The sequence below is a fragment of the Amblyomma maculatum genome, chromosome 1 (genome assembly GCF_055883805.1).
Source record: "Amblyomma maculatum isolate TAMU_Amacu chromosome 1, ASM5588380v1, whole genome shotgun sequence".
Classification (NCBI taxonomy): domain Eukaryota; kingdom Metazoa; phylum Arthropoda; class Arachnida; order Ixodida; family Ixodidae; genus Amblyomma; species Amblyomma maculatum.
This window is the reverse complement of record NC_139344.1, coordinates 394,320,345-394,333,488: the sequence shown is the minus strand read 5'-3', so window position 1 is coordinate 394,333,488 and position 13,144 is coordinate 394,320,345. Positions and strand designations below refer to the sequence as shown.

At 43.1% G+C, this 13,144-nt stretch overlaps 1 protein-coding gene across 1 annotated transcript; it reads right to left on the bottom strand.

Annotated features, from left to right (window-relative positions):
* Positions 1–2,629: 2,629 nt before the first annotated feature.
* LOC146208604 (testis-expressed protein 264-like) lies at positions 2,630–13,031 on the bottom strand. Its single transcript, XM_084595304.1, has 3 exons — positions 12,502–13,031; positions 8,868–9,092; positions 2,630–7,167 (listed from the first exon to the last, which is right to left on the bottom strand). Exons 1-3 carry the CDS (start codon positions 12,760–12,762, stop codon positions 6,808–6,810), a joined length of 846 nt encoding a protein of 281 aa, XP_084451430.1. The 5' UTR covers positions 12,763–13,031; the 3' UTR covers positions 2,630–6,807.
* Between the last annotated feature and the right edge of the window lie 113 nt (positions 13,032–13,144).

Here is a 13,144-nt window from a genome sequence, read left to right as displayed (position 1 = left end):
ACTTGAGTCAGCGTAGAGCAGTGGTTACGGTGCTCAGCTGAGACATTAGAGAGATTTAGATTACCGTGATCCGTGACCCGCCACCATGACCTTCTACCGCGTGTGGACAGGGCAGAGCGCACAAGCTGATTGGTCCCGACGCGACAGGTCTATGTGCCGACATCAAGTATGTGGCGCCATTTATCAGCGTCAAGGGGGTCTGGGCATGCGCAGTGGAATGCGCGGTGGCGGATCACGGTAAGCTAAATCTCTCTACTGAAAGATGGTGGTCTGAGCTGTTTTCTTATTAACGATTGGCAACAGAATGTGGGCATGCTCCATCCACGCATCCTGTCCAGAGCTCATGGTGACATGCTCCGATTCCGCTACTCACGAGGCAAAAAAATGCTTTTGCATTAAAATGCACATGGCACGAGATAATAAGTGTTGCACCATTTTTAACGCAGTAGCATTAAAGGCCCTGTTCTGGAGAAAATCGGACATTAAAATTGAAAACACATGGGCACGGCTCTGGCAGGTGTTAGCAGACAGGTAACATAGCCAAGGAACTGATTCAATGGGTTGCATGATGTACATTATTGCAATCTCAAAACGTTTGAAGGAACTGCCAACTCCAGTTGGTTATTCGAAGTGGGAAGGTGGAATAAGAATCAACATTCCAGGACTCCTGGGTGCCAGTCAGGCACGCTACTCCTAGGCTATGCAGGCATGTTCCTATAGCATGGCTAAAGAGGAGTAAAGTATCTTGTAGTAGCTTAGGACTGTATACTAACAAGAATGTGTGATAATATAGGCACAGGTTAAAAGACTGGCAATTAAGCAGAATTACACTACAAGTACGCTAACAATGCACCACAATTGGAGTCACAGACTGGAGCCTATTATGCTACTGTGTTTTCCCCTAAAGGCGGAGCTTAAGAGTTCCCCCCAAATTTTTGAATGCCGTTAAGAGCAACTCAAGAACACTAAAATGTAGAGTTGGTGTTCATTTATTGCTGTAGAAAATGCTATATTAAAAATTTGTGTTGTAAAAAGCACTGTAAACGGATATGTGTTCGATTAAAATTTGATTAAGAGTGTAAGAGAAAATTTGGCAAAAAATAAAACTCATACGGATTCTCAGAAACACTACTGAGCTGGCTGTCCTTATACATTTCTGTAGTAGTTGTGAAGATGAAGTAAGATGAAGTTAAGAAAAATGGAGGGAAAGGACGACATTGGGCTCAACTCATGCCAAAGGCACATTAAGCTGGGCTCTCTGCATTGTCCACCAGTTCAGTGCTCCAGCAATAAACCTAGTGTGTAACACTATAATGTTCTCCAGATCCAAAAGATGAATCTCCAACTTATACAGCTTCAAAATTGTTTCACAAGCCTGCAGCCATCTGTGCTTACAATATATATTTTTTGTAGTTGGAAACAATGCTGATCGGAAAGAAGCCTAAAAAGGAAGACAGGAAAGAGGTTCACGAGTGCAGTGCGAACTCTAGGCTGATGGCTTTATTGAAAACCTGTGAAATGTGTAGCAGGATATGCACTTTCGCAGAAGGGATCAGAAAAAATCAACTGAAAATTTTAAATTCTTTTTAATGTGAGGCAAATTTATCCGTGAAATCAATTTCCTTGTCAACCCTGCCAATTACAGACTTGTGTATGTTTACGTCTATACAAGATTTTAGTCCGGCCGTATCTTTTCAGTTTTCTTTTGTGCATGAGCAGCTGTGTTACTTCCATAAATTTCAATGTAAAATCTCCCAAGTTAATCAGCATCCTGTGCTGGCACTTCATCAGTGTAATCTTGTTCGGCTTTTCAATTGATATGGGTAAGAACCAGGCTGCTCACCATTTTAGCTGGTTAAGCATAACAGCCTTAAAATATTTGTGACTATCATTTTCAGTATTATTTGCTCAGGAAAGGAAATAAAAAATCCTTAAAGGTTTAGGCTTAAAATTAAGGAGAGGCTTAAGCTTAGATTGTGCATCCTTTCTCTATAATCATGCACAAGGCAGTTTGCAAACATCGATCACTGCTTGGAATTTACATACTTTCAGTAGATACTTTGTTTTTGTGTTGACAGCGAAACAGTGCTTAACAAGTCGGGAATTCAAAAACTATATTTCCATCTATGAATTTATCATCTTAACTTGCTCCAACTTTAACGCTTGTCTGCTCCAAGTGGGAAACTGCATAGGTGATCAGATAGTATATGCAGTTTGTGTCTCTCACACAACCTCAAATCTATGTTCGAAATTGCAACTACTGTTAGATCACTAACGTACACTAATTAAAAAAAGTAATTTCTAACAAAAAAAGAAATTGATATTATCTATCTCTACAAGCCTGGAATTTTTGAGTCCCTTTGTGGAATTTCTTTTTTGCTGAATCTGATAATAAAGAGACAAATTTAAACGAATGCTCAAAATATGAAAGCAAACCGTTACCTTAAACAAAAGACATTGCCGCCAATTGCAGGTTTGCAAGAGGTGTGCACGCTTCCAAGATGTTGTGCTTAGTTCAGGAGTGAACACAACATTCATCATTCTACATGAGCTAGTATTCACTAGCATGCAACCACAGCCATAATATTTTTGTATATATATTTTCTTATATTCATTCAGAATGCTGCTGTAAATCTCAAGTCCTCCACGCTTTATTTTAATGCAAAAAAAGAAAAGATAACATTGTGATACAGCCAAGTGTCTTTTTTCTGACACTGTACAAAAAAAAGAACTCTCGATACGATTTCCTCATTTGGTCGCAGTGCTGCTGCCATTTCTCTCATGTAGGAAGAATTACTGCCGTCCACATTGGGCTAATTACAGCAAAATGAATGATGCCCCAAGGGCAGTCTGCAGCGAAACGCTTGAAAGGTGCAGGAATGAGCATGTTTTAAGGGCACAGTTTATCGCTCTGTCCGAGCACGGAACAAGCAGACAGAGTGCTGAAGGCGGATGCGATGGTTCATAAGTGCGTTCTAAGCTAAACGACTACGAGAAAGATTCGCTACAACCCTGCATGAACATGAACTGATGCTACAACAGTACATGTGCACTGTGCCAAGATCTTTGAAATCTTGCGCAAGGTTCAAGCATATGTCTGTCTGCTGGCCTATGATGGGACTACACTCCGCGACAACTTTCTCAGGCAATGGAGCGAAGGCTACAGAGCCGAAACATGTCCTCCTTACGCAGTAGTATATATAGTTCGTACTTGCAGTTATTAGCTTTTCAAAAGCCACAGTATGCTGTTGATATCTGGTATTTAAGGCATGTTATAACAACTGTTATCTTTCAGTGTTAGATCGAGGAAAAAAAGAAAGTTCTAATTTTTCCCATGCCGATCTTATTAAAAGAGCTCCCAAAGATGGCACCACCTCCGCCAACTTCAGGCACGTTGTTAAGGACACTCCACTCTTGTAGCCTTCCCTTCATTGCAAAGGAACATTGTCTACCAGTAGAGTAGTGACGATTCAGCAGGCATATTAAGCGCTACATCTGAGTGGATACACATCTGAACACGTCTGCTGTGACTCGACACTTCTCGAAACATGGCAAGTACACATTTTTCCAAGATGTGATGGTACCAGAAGAGCTATCAAAAGTGGGACAAACATGCACTGCTGACCCAAATACTGCAACGCATGCATTGCGCTTGCCAGCTACACAAACCTTCACAGAGCCTTCCTCTATGCAGACTTATCTTTACTCAAGCCTTTGGCTTTTCACTAATACTTTAACTAGCAAGAGGCTGGCCATCCTCCTGTTTCCTTAGTTCTCATGTCTCCAATAATAATGCTAGATAAGCCTTACAACATGATACATGGCTTTACACAACAGAAGAGAAAAAAAAAGAAACTGCAGCTTGGCACTGATGCGAGTGAAAGTTTCACTCAAAAACACTTTTTGTAGGAACTGTGTGACCAACTAATGATAGAAACGACTGCAAAAGGCAAATAATTCCGGGATAAGCCACGAAGAGGAAGAAGGGAAAAAAGATAATGCCTAAAACTCTTTTGAAAAAAAAAAAAAAGAAAAAGAAGAAAAAAAGCATTGCAACACTTTTAGGGACGTAGGTTGTGTTTGCGATGGCATTCAAACTGCCACTCCACCCCAGGAAAGTATGGAGCAAATGGAGCTCTCGCAGAATAAATCTCTGAAGTTTTGACAACAGTCACTAGACTACACTCGCATGGCAGCAAAAAAAACAACTTCTCCAGGCAACAAACATCTTTCAGTATCAACAACTTTCGTCGACAAGACTTAAATGGGTGTAGCCAAGAAAAAAAAAGATGTTGCCGCACTAAGTGTGCAGAGCCTGCATGCCCCTTTCAAGCAAATGCAGCATGACTGTCAAACATCGGAAATTACTACTGTTCAATGCAGAGGGCTTGAATTTCCAGCTACAGGAAATTGCCCATAAGATAACCATAGCACGCCCTTGATGACCAAAGATAAATTTCAAAAGGCTAGGGATAAGACTCCTTTTTAAGGGATGAAGCACTTAAAAGAGTCCTAACATAGAGTACAACACCAGTATGAATTGGTTCACCAAAATTTGTAAAGGAGACCTCATCAGTAGCTTGTAGACATACTGGGCACATGTGTTTATCAGGGGTTACATGCCTCATCAAGTGTTGAAAAATGTGCCAGATAGCTCAAAAATAATGCAAAAGCTCAATGTGCAAGCCCCCTATTGACAATTACTAGCAGCCTGGAGCAGACAAGTTGACTACTAGTACTGTCCAGGATACACAACGAAAATAACACAGGTAGACTGCCAGGCTTCAAAACATAGCACCAACACAGTTATGATTGCTCAGAGCATTTGTAAATGTTAAACAGCAGACTTAGGGGCATGCAGTTGTAGAAAAACTGTACAGAAGGCAAGAAATAATGTGTAAGTAGCTTTAGTGATGACGTCTTGATATAAAGCTGCATTAAAAGGCAGTATTGGGTGTTACAACACTTGAATTTTAAGCAAACTGCGCAAACAAGCCGGTTCTGGATTTGCTTTATGAACCAAACAAATGGAACAGTTGAGAATGCCCCCCATTTCAAAACTTACCGCAAGGCCCCAATTAACAGTATTTGTAGAATGTCCTCTACACTACAGCCCGTATGTCAAGAGCTGCACAATATACTTTCCTTATATTACTGCCCCTACGCAAATTTACACAAAAGTTTTCTAAAAAGAAAAAAAAAAAGTAATGCAGGCTATTCATTTAAGCACTCCGTTTCCTTCCTGCTTCACAACTCTTGTACTGCAACTGGCTACAACCCAAGATGTGACTTCTGCAAACAGCTGGCCAGATGCTGCTGTGGTACTCGCCAGAGTAATGCGAAAAACGGGAAGGAGCTTTACAGGCAAACTTGAATTAATGCGAAACCCTGTGCACACAGAAACAAATAAATGCCCTGAAAACACAACCAGAATGCGAGGCAGCTAAAAGATGTTCACAACTTCTTGCCGACCCACCTACAAAATCAGGCTTCTACAAGCACACAACACTGCTTTGGTGCTGGAAAGACTGCAGATACCAATGCAAGAATACCCACTAAAAATGTATCTGTGCTTTTCCAAGAGCTTAAAGAAACAAAAGTGAAATAGAGAGAAAAAAAAGGAACAAAGTTGCAAGTTGGTCGCCAATAAAGAGAACGACAAAAGCTTTCACAGAGCCTGACAAACCGCCCTTACAAGTTTCCCACAGACGGGTTGGACTAGAAAGTGAGGTTCTATGGCGCCTACACCTGTTCAGAGCAAATGCCGAGATGTTCAGCTGCTTGATCCTCCCCTCAGTAACTTGAACTTTACTTAGACATCTCTGAACTTGATGACATCACAGTAGAACCGGAAACAGTGATAGCAGTAGATGAGAGCTCAAGTACAGGGGCCATGAAGTTGGGCGCACGATGAGCCAAACTGATGAAATAGAATTTTTCCATCTCACTTGCTCCTGATGCAAGTGCAACCTTGTCACAACATGAGGAGCAGGGTTTCCATAGACAGGGAGCTGGTCTTATTTCCTTACCATCAGCACCTTGTTCTGGTGTCCTAGTGGGCAAGTTCTCCAGCAAGTGAGTTTCCTTCAGGCAGCCCACAGGTAAAGCAGCAAGGCTGGGCATTGCCAAAAAGCACGTGGAGCAGTGTCTTACCATTGCTAGTACTGTGCTACGGTTTGCGTCAGCATTTTGAATTTTTGTAAGATTTCCATGGTGTCTTGGCAAAGAATCGCAGGGGTCTCGTCACATAGGAAGGAAGAACGTGCGGCCAATAAGAACTATTCCAGTTACGACTTATACTTGATATTACCATCACACACAGACAGCAACATCAATGTTCCACAATTTTCAATCGATGGTACCACAAAAACTGCTCGTCATCACTCCATTGCACAGCAGGTGCATACTTCAGTGTACTGATATTGATTAAAAAGGCTGCCAAAGCTCAATATTGTCGTGGATACACAAATTGTACAGTACTGCGAATGCTGTGCAACCTCAAAGGTGCAAAGTACTGGCCTAGATGACAGCGGCAACATGCTCCCGTCAGACAGGCGTGCTCTGTGGCAACACCCAGCACCACTGCAGGGTCCCGTCCCCCAATATTCACCCAGCAAGAGACAGCTCTGCTACCGACACATAAGCACATATCCTTGAAGGGGCAGACTGGGCAAAGAAAGCGAGGTGGAGGCAGCATTGTACACTTGCAGAAGACCCGAGTCCAGCGAAGTCCAGCGAGTCCCGAGTATATAAGTGGGCAGGGAAAGTTGGGGGAAAGGAGCAGAGGGGTAAAAGGGTGGCATCCCCCTAATTAGATGCCGTCTCAAGGCGCAGCTCTTCAAAGGAAGATGTGGTGCTGCTGCGAGAGCCGCGCTCGTGGTCGCTCTCCTCGGTGTTCCCATTGGCACCACCATTGGACGACACCGGTTGGCTGACTGGTGGTGATGGCCTGGCTTCTTCTTCTTCTTCTTCGTCCTCGTCTTCACCATCGTCGGCACGCTCTTCGTCAGAGGCAGTTGTGGTGCCAGGATCGGAGGTGGCACCCTCCTCGGGGTCTTCGGTGGCCTCCTCAACGTAAAACTCGTCTTGCTTCGCCAACGGGCAGACAAAGAGCACGCGCTCTCCTTCGTAGATCTCTATAAGGGGCCGTGCACACAGTAGCTTTTCCTGCACGGCAAAGTTCAGAAACCACGAGAAACCATGAGTTTAACTTTTCTGGCCCATAAATTACTGGAAAAAAAAAAAAAAAAAAGAAATAATGGTAAGAGAAGCTTCATGGAGGAGCTTGAAGTACCCACCACCCCGTTTACAACACAGCAGTTCTCAGTTTATCTTCTTCCTTAATAGGACAGTAAAAGGAAATGGCAAATAAAGCATGATGCTACTCTGACTCAAGACAGATTAATAAAGCTCAGGAACACAATGGTGTATACAGCTCTACAGGTGATCATAACTACACTAACTGTGCACTGTGCCTGATTTTTCAGAGTTCATACCTAGCCAGGCTGCTGTAGGCTTAGCCCTCACATCTTCGTTTCAACTGAATAAATACTTTAAGGTGGGTGAAGAAAAAATAAAAGCTGCCCTGCCCAAATAAAAGTCGCCCTGTCCGTATCGCCAAGGGCACAATGGGGTGATTGCGCAATTCAGAAAGAAATGCCCAAAGTGCTAAGAAAATCCCTCCATGCTCTCCACTGTGGTTCAGTTAAGAGCCTAAAACACACAACATTCTCACCGCTGCCACTGTGTAACATCATCTGACAGCTATTTGGCAAGTACTAATTCCACCTGAGTTTTAAATTGCGGGGTTCAACGTCCCAATGCGACACACAGTCTAGGAGGTGTGTACAGCATAATGAACGGTTCCGGATTAATTTGAACAATTGGTGTTCTTAAATATCCACAGATTTCGCATAGCATATGGATGCTTTTGTATTTTGCCTCCATCAATTTCCAACCAATCAGCAGCCAAACATAGAAGCTACTGAGTCACTGCGGAAAATCTGACTGCACACAAAAACCTGGCTTAATGAAGTTTCGATTCTAACTTTGGATCCTCAGAGACCGCACCTAGGTACTAGTGCCTATCACAATAGATTCAAACAATCAAAAAAGTAAATCAAAAAGCGCACGCTTCACGTAGCTTGCAGAAGCAGCTTTTAATTTTATGCCATCACCTAACTAACATTTCATTACCTCATTAACTCTACTCATCTACTTTTTAAAACCTGACAAGCAGAACGATGCTTCTAGGCGATTCCTAACATACTGCAACTGGTGATGTGAATTACTTCTCATCCCACAAAACTCATTTTATAGATGTTCAGTAAACATTTTCATCTCCATTCAACTCAACTAAATGGAAGCTTAATGTCTTGCTAGTTGAGCTTACAGTTATGCAACTTGCAAAGTGAATTCCAGCGGTATTGCTAGGTACTGGAATGGGCTATTACTGCATGGCAAAAAACAAAGTTATATCTAGGTGGACAAAATGTGTACACGGCCATTCCCAATGGTGCCCAGACAGTGAGCTGCATACAGACACCAAAGCACATTGAAGAAATAACTAATTTCATAGGTGTTCAGTGAAAATTTTCATCCCCATTCAGCTCAACTAAATGGAAGTTTAATGCTTTGCTAGTCGTCGAGCTTAGAGTTGTGGAACTTGCAAAGTGAATTGTGGTGGTATTGCTAGATACTGCAATGAGCTATTACTGCATGGCAAGAACAGTTACATCTAGATGGATAAAATGTGTAGCACAGCCATTCCCAATGGTGCCCAGACAGCGCACTGCACACTGCCACCAAAGCACATTAAGAAATGAGAAGCAAAAGCCAGAGAACATTTCATGAGCTGAGCCGCTTACCTTGATGTATTCTCTGAGCCTGGGATAGACCCGGGCCACGACAAGCATGACCGACACTGCGCCGCCATGGAATGGGAACACAGTGGTGACGGCATGGTCGACAGCCGGGAAGCTGGCTGTCTTGAAGCCCTTAGCCTCAAGCTGCTCTTTCACCTCTTTGTTGGCTGGTCGCTCAGTGTCATTGAGCACAACGCCCACTAGGTAGCGCAGGCGTGGTACTTCCACCTAAAGGTGGCACGTGAGGACAAAAAAACATGTGTTGTACAGTCTAGTCATGAGCGAGTGGTAATGCAATTTTGAGTAAAATATATCAAATGGAAGGTTATGAGCCAGAACAGGTAATCCAGTAGGAAGATTTAACACTTTTCTTGCAACTTAAACAAAACGCTGATCAAGAGACAAAGTTACAATTGTTAAGTATTCTAATGCCTCTAAGTTGTTTAACGAAGTGAAACATTGAAATTAGCAGTTTAATTTGTGCAATGCCTATATAACCCCTATGGAGGAAGGAAAAAGCAGGAGAGGTCCAAGCAATGTTACAAAAAGTGTGGTGGAAGTTACATGGTTTTGAGCACAGAATCATGGGATTTGTTGGCACAACAAAGCATCTTCATGGCAACGCTACCACACCGTGCTCATGGGCCGAGAACATATTCTCACAGAATGCATTTGAAAATATGCTGTTTTGTGCAACCATTGTGCTTCCAGCAAAACAAACTGATAAAGGGATAGTATGCAGGTGAGAATACGATTATATGCCTAGAAGCCGGATAAAGAACAGCCAAGAAGGCCGGGGCAGGGTCGAGGCATGTTAATACCTTGTGAACACTGATCGCTGTGCGCATGAACATACTTGCGCGAAGGCATGCTTGTGCGTGACTGGCCGTAACCCAGGCATGCAGCAGTTGGGAATAGCAACGCTTCCTTCCTGACCTATGTTGCCGGCGTACAACAGCATATTAGGCTTTCAGTTATAGCTCTATCTCTGGCTCTAAGTAGTAGAATAAGCAATATGTGGCATTTGGCTTGGCAGCTATACTTGAAAGATTTCATTTGTGCAAAAACAGAGACTGAGGAAAAAAAATACAGACGGTTTAATTCAGTTAATCACGGAATATTGTGCAGAAGCAGGGAATTTTGACAGGATTGTGTTTGCTGTGTCTCAATTATTAAACATTATTTTGCTGCATTAATCAGGCGGCCATGCTTCCAGGCCACAGATACGATCTTCTTAAATTAATGCTTTTATTAGTGATAGCACTGTATATGAATCACACTTCATACAAAAGCCTGAGCGTTGCTACTGTACACGGGCCCCTTGTCAAACACACCCAATGTTTCGTTGAAGGCATCGAAGTTCACCAGTGCTCTATAATTGGTTTACAAGAAAAGGCACAGTATCTGTCGAAGGTCAAATCGGCTTCAGACATCGAGAAATCGGTTTTTGTGAGAATGTGAGTAGCAGTGCAGCGCCACTAATTGTGGGAAACACCAAGTTTTCATGTGAATACTACATATGAAGTAACAACGGCTTGCATCGTGTTTTGGGTATTCTGGCTTGATTATGCCGGCCTAGCAATGTGCCGATTTCATTACAACTGTGTGACCAAGTTATGCAAAGCAGATGTGTCTCCTACTGCAACAGTAAGAGATAAGAATTTCAACAATAATGCATTTACAAGTCATATTAGAGCACAGGAAGAAAAAATGGCTCCACTGAAAAAGAAACTGCTTTTCGACGAATATTAAGATCTGTGAGCGTGTTTGCAAGGCTCTTAACTTATGAGAGTGTAAATGGGCGGCACATGAAGTTGCCTGTAGAGTACCCTTAAAAACTGGAATTACCTATAATGGAAGGTTTCCAAATAAGGAACATGCATTGCAATAGCCAAGAATATTAAACATTCTACAGGTTTCAAATTTCTAGATTGTTTTAAGCAAGAGATTTTTAGCAACGATCATTAAAACATTTTTTTTTGTTATAGTAGCACTAGGATAGTGGTTTTGACACGAGACAGTTTTTTGCATACACTGTATGTGTTGCTGATTTACATTCCTTTTGTCTCAAACTGCAATATACACTTTATACCTAACACATTCTCAGCATGGCTTGTGGAAACAAGCTTTACCAGCAGCCCCATTCAGGAGCAACAAAATTTGTTCTCAGTATCCGTACGATGACTGGTTTTCTCCTAAATTCTAGTAGGAGGCAGTTATAATATGGTAGAATCCAGGATATTGCAAAGCCGAACACAGTCTAAATAACAAATAAAACAAATGTGATGAGCACCCTTCCCCGCTTTGTCCCTATCATGATGAAGTAGCATAATGCGAGTTTATGTTAGGCATTTTTGCATGTTTTACAGCTTCCCCAATGCTCGAAAAAAGAAATGTCAAAACTAAGGTTCCACTTAATTCACTGTAGTTATTTGTCACATATGAAACATAACAAGATGTATACAAAAGCCTAATTTTTTTTTTATTCCCGAAGAGAAACAGTGTTAGTGAAAGTTACGCCGAGTTACAGTGAAAAACACGTGCCGCTGTTTAATATCCCACATAATATGACTGAGCAAACGGTGTCAATATTTCATCATGATCAATCATGACGCGGCAGTTGCGGAAACAGAAGCACAGCAAACGTACACCCAACTCGTATCACCAATAGAAGGACACAGATTAAAAACATAACTGTCAGCAAATTAGCTTAGATGAGCAAGAAGCGACGGCCATTTATATCGCCAAGTATGGCTCTTTCAATCGCAAAAAAAAAAAATAAAAAATAAATTACTAGATCAGCTTAACCAGTGTCATAAGCCTTATTTTCCCTTTAAAAAACACGCACATTTGTTCGGACAGGCACATCGTGTTTTCGACGTTGCAAGCGGCTGCGCGCTGAACAGTTGGTGTGCGCTTTGTCCTAAAAACACATGGGCCAGCCGCAACGGACATGAGTGATCGCACAACGTAGCGCAGGATGCTCTTTGTCCACCCTATTATCCATTAAACCAGCGGCATACAAAATCTGCCTGAAGTGAACGCTCACAAAGTAGTACAACCAGCGCTCAGGCAGGAAGTGCCGCAGTGAAAAGAAAGTGACAGGTGAAATAGGCGCCACTACGTGGGAGGTGACATGCGCATTCGGCGTTGTGTCCGAAACGCCAAGAATCCGCCATAAAGCATGCGTCATTCGTAGCTTGAATGAGATAAAAGAAGGCAGTAAGTTCTTACACGCCTCAAATATGCGCTAAGATAGAGCGATCATCTTATCTCTAAGGTCGGAAAAAGCGGCAGGGATCCGGCTGGCGTAACTAGAAGCGCGAACCCCAGCGCAAACTGCAAGCGCGCGTTGAAAGCAGGCCATGCACGAGCCATTTTAAATTTAAAACCGCGTGCCCCGTTTCGAAACGATCGCACCACGTTCGCACGCCAACGGGCGTCAGCGGAGGAGACGTGACAGTCGTGACTCACTGGGTGCAGACAACACAAAAAAGGATGCGCGATGCACATGCAAAATCGCAAGCTTTCGTTTTCTTATGATGCGGCTCTTGTGAGGCGCGTGCGGCTACGCCTATACTGCCAATCCTTGGCGTCGGGGGAAACAATGAAGGACACTGACGTGCTGTAAACTTACCTCGTCCGGATCGTCATAGTAGACGCCGATACATTTTAGGGTCGGAGCGATGCTGTGAACTTCAGTGAAAAGAGCACCCGCGTATTTGTACGCGCCGCGCGCGAACTTGTACGCAACGTGTAACTCCTGGAAGGGCGGCTTCTCAGCCTTAATGTCTATCGGAACAAACAGGCCACAGTAGCCGAGGAAGCCCAGCAGTGTTAACAAAAGAACAATAAGTACAGCAATGATGCCCAACAACAAGGCAACATCAGTCTCCATCTTGAGCTGAGCAGACGGTGCTAGACGTTACCGGAAGTGCAGCGCAATTTGCTTCCGTCAGACGCCTTTTCTCGCAGATTTTGCGCTGCTTGAGCGACTTCGAAGGTCAGCCTGGGAAAACTGAAGGCTACGCTCCCAACGGCACCATCGCGACGAGCTTTCTGCTAATGGAAAGCTCCTCTCGGGTACTCAGCTGTTGCTTTCCTCAAGAGCACGTAAACGCGTAAACGGCGAAAAAACCCTGTAGGACAACTAGGGAGGTTTTAGCTATACAGATAACATCGAAACAAGCAAAGGTGGCGCTCCTGTACGGTCTACTTCCAGAAAACACATGATGGGCAGATAAATCTGGATTTCAGTTTTTTTGATGACGTTAGAGCAG

Coding starts and splice junctions, on each gene's coding strand:
- LOC146208604 (XM_084595304.1), bottom strand. CDS start 12,762: ATGGAGACTGATGTTGCCTTGTTGTTGGGCATCATTGCTGTACTTATT. Junction 9,093..12,501: donor ACTATGACGATCCGGACGAG/GTAAGTTTACAG, acceptor TGCCACCTTTAG/GTGGAAGTACCACGCCTGCG. Junction 7,168..8,867: donor GGCTCAGAGAATACATCAAG/GTAAGCGGCTCA, acceptor TTTGCCGTGCAG/GAAAAGCTACTGTGTGCACG.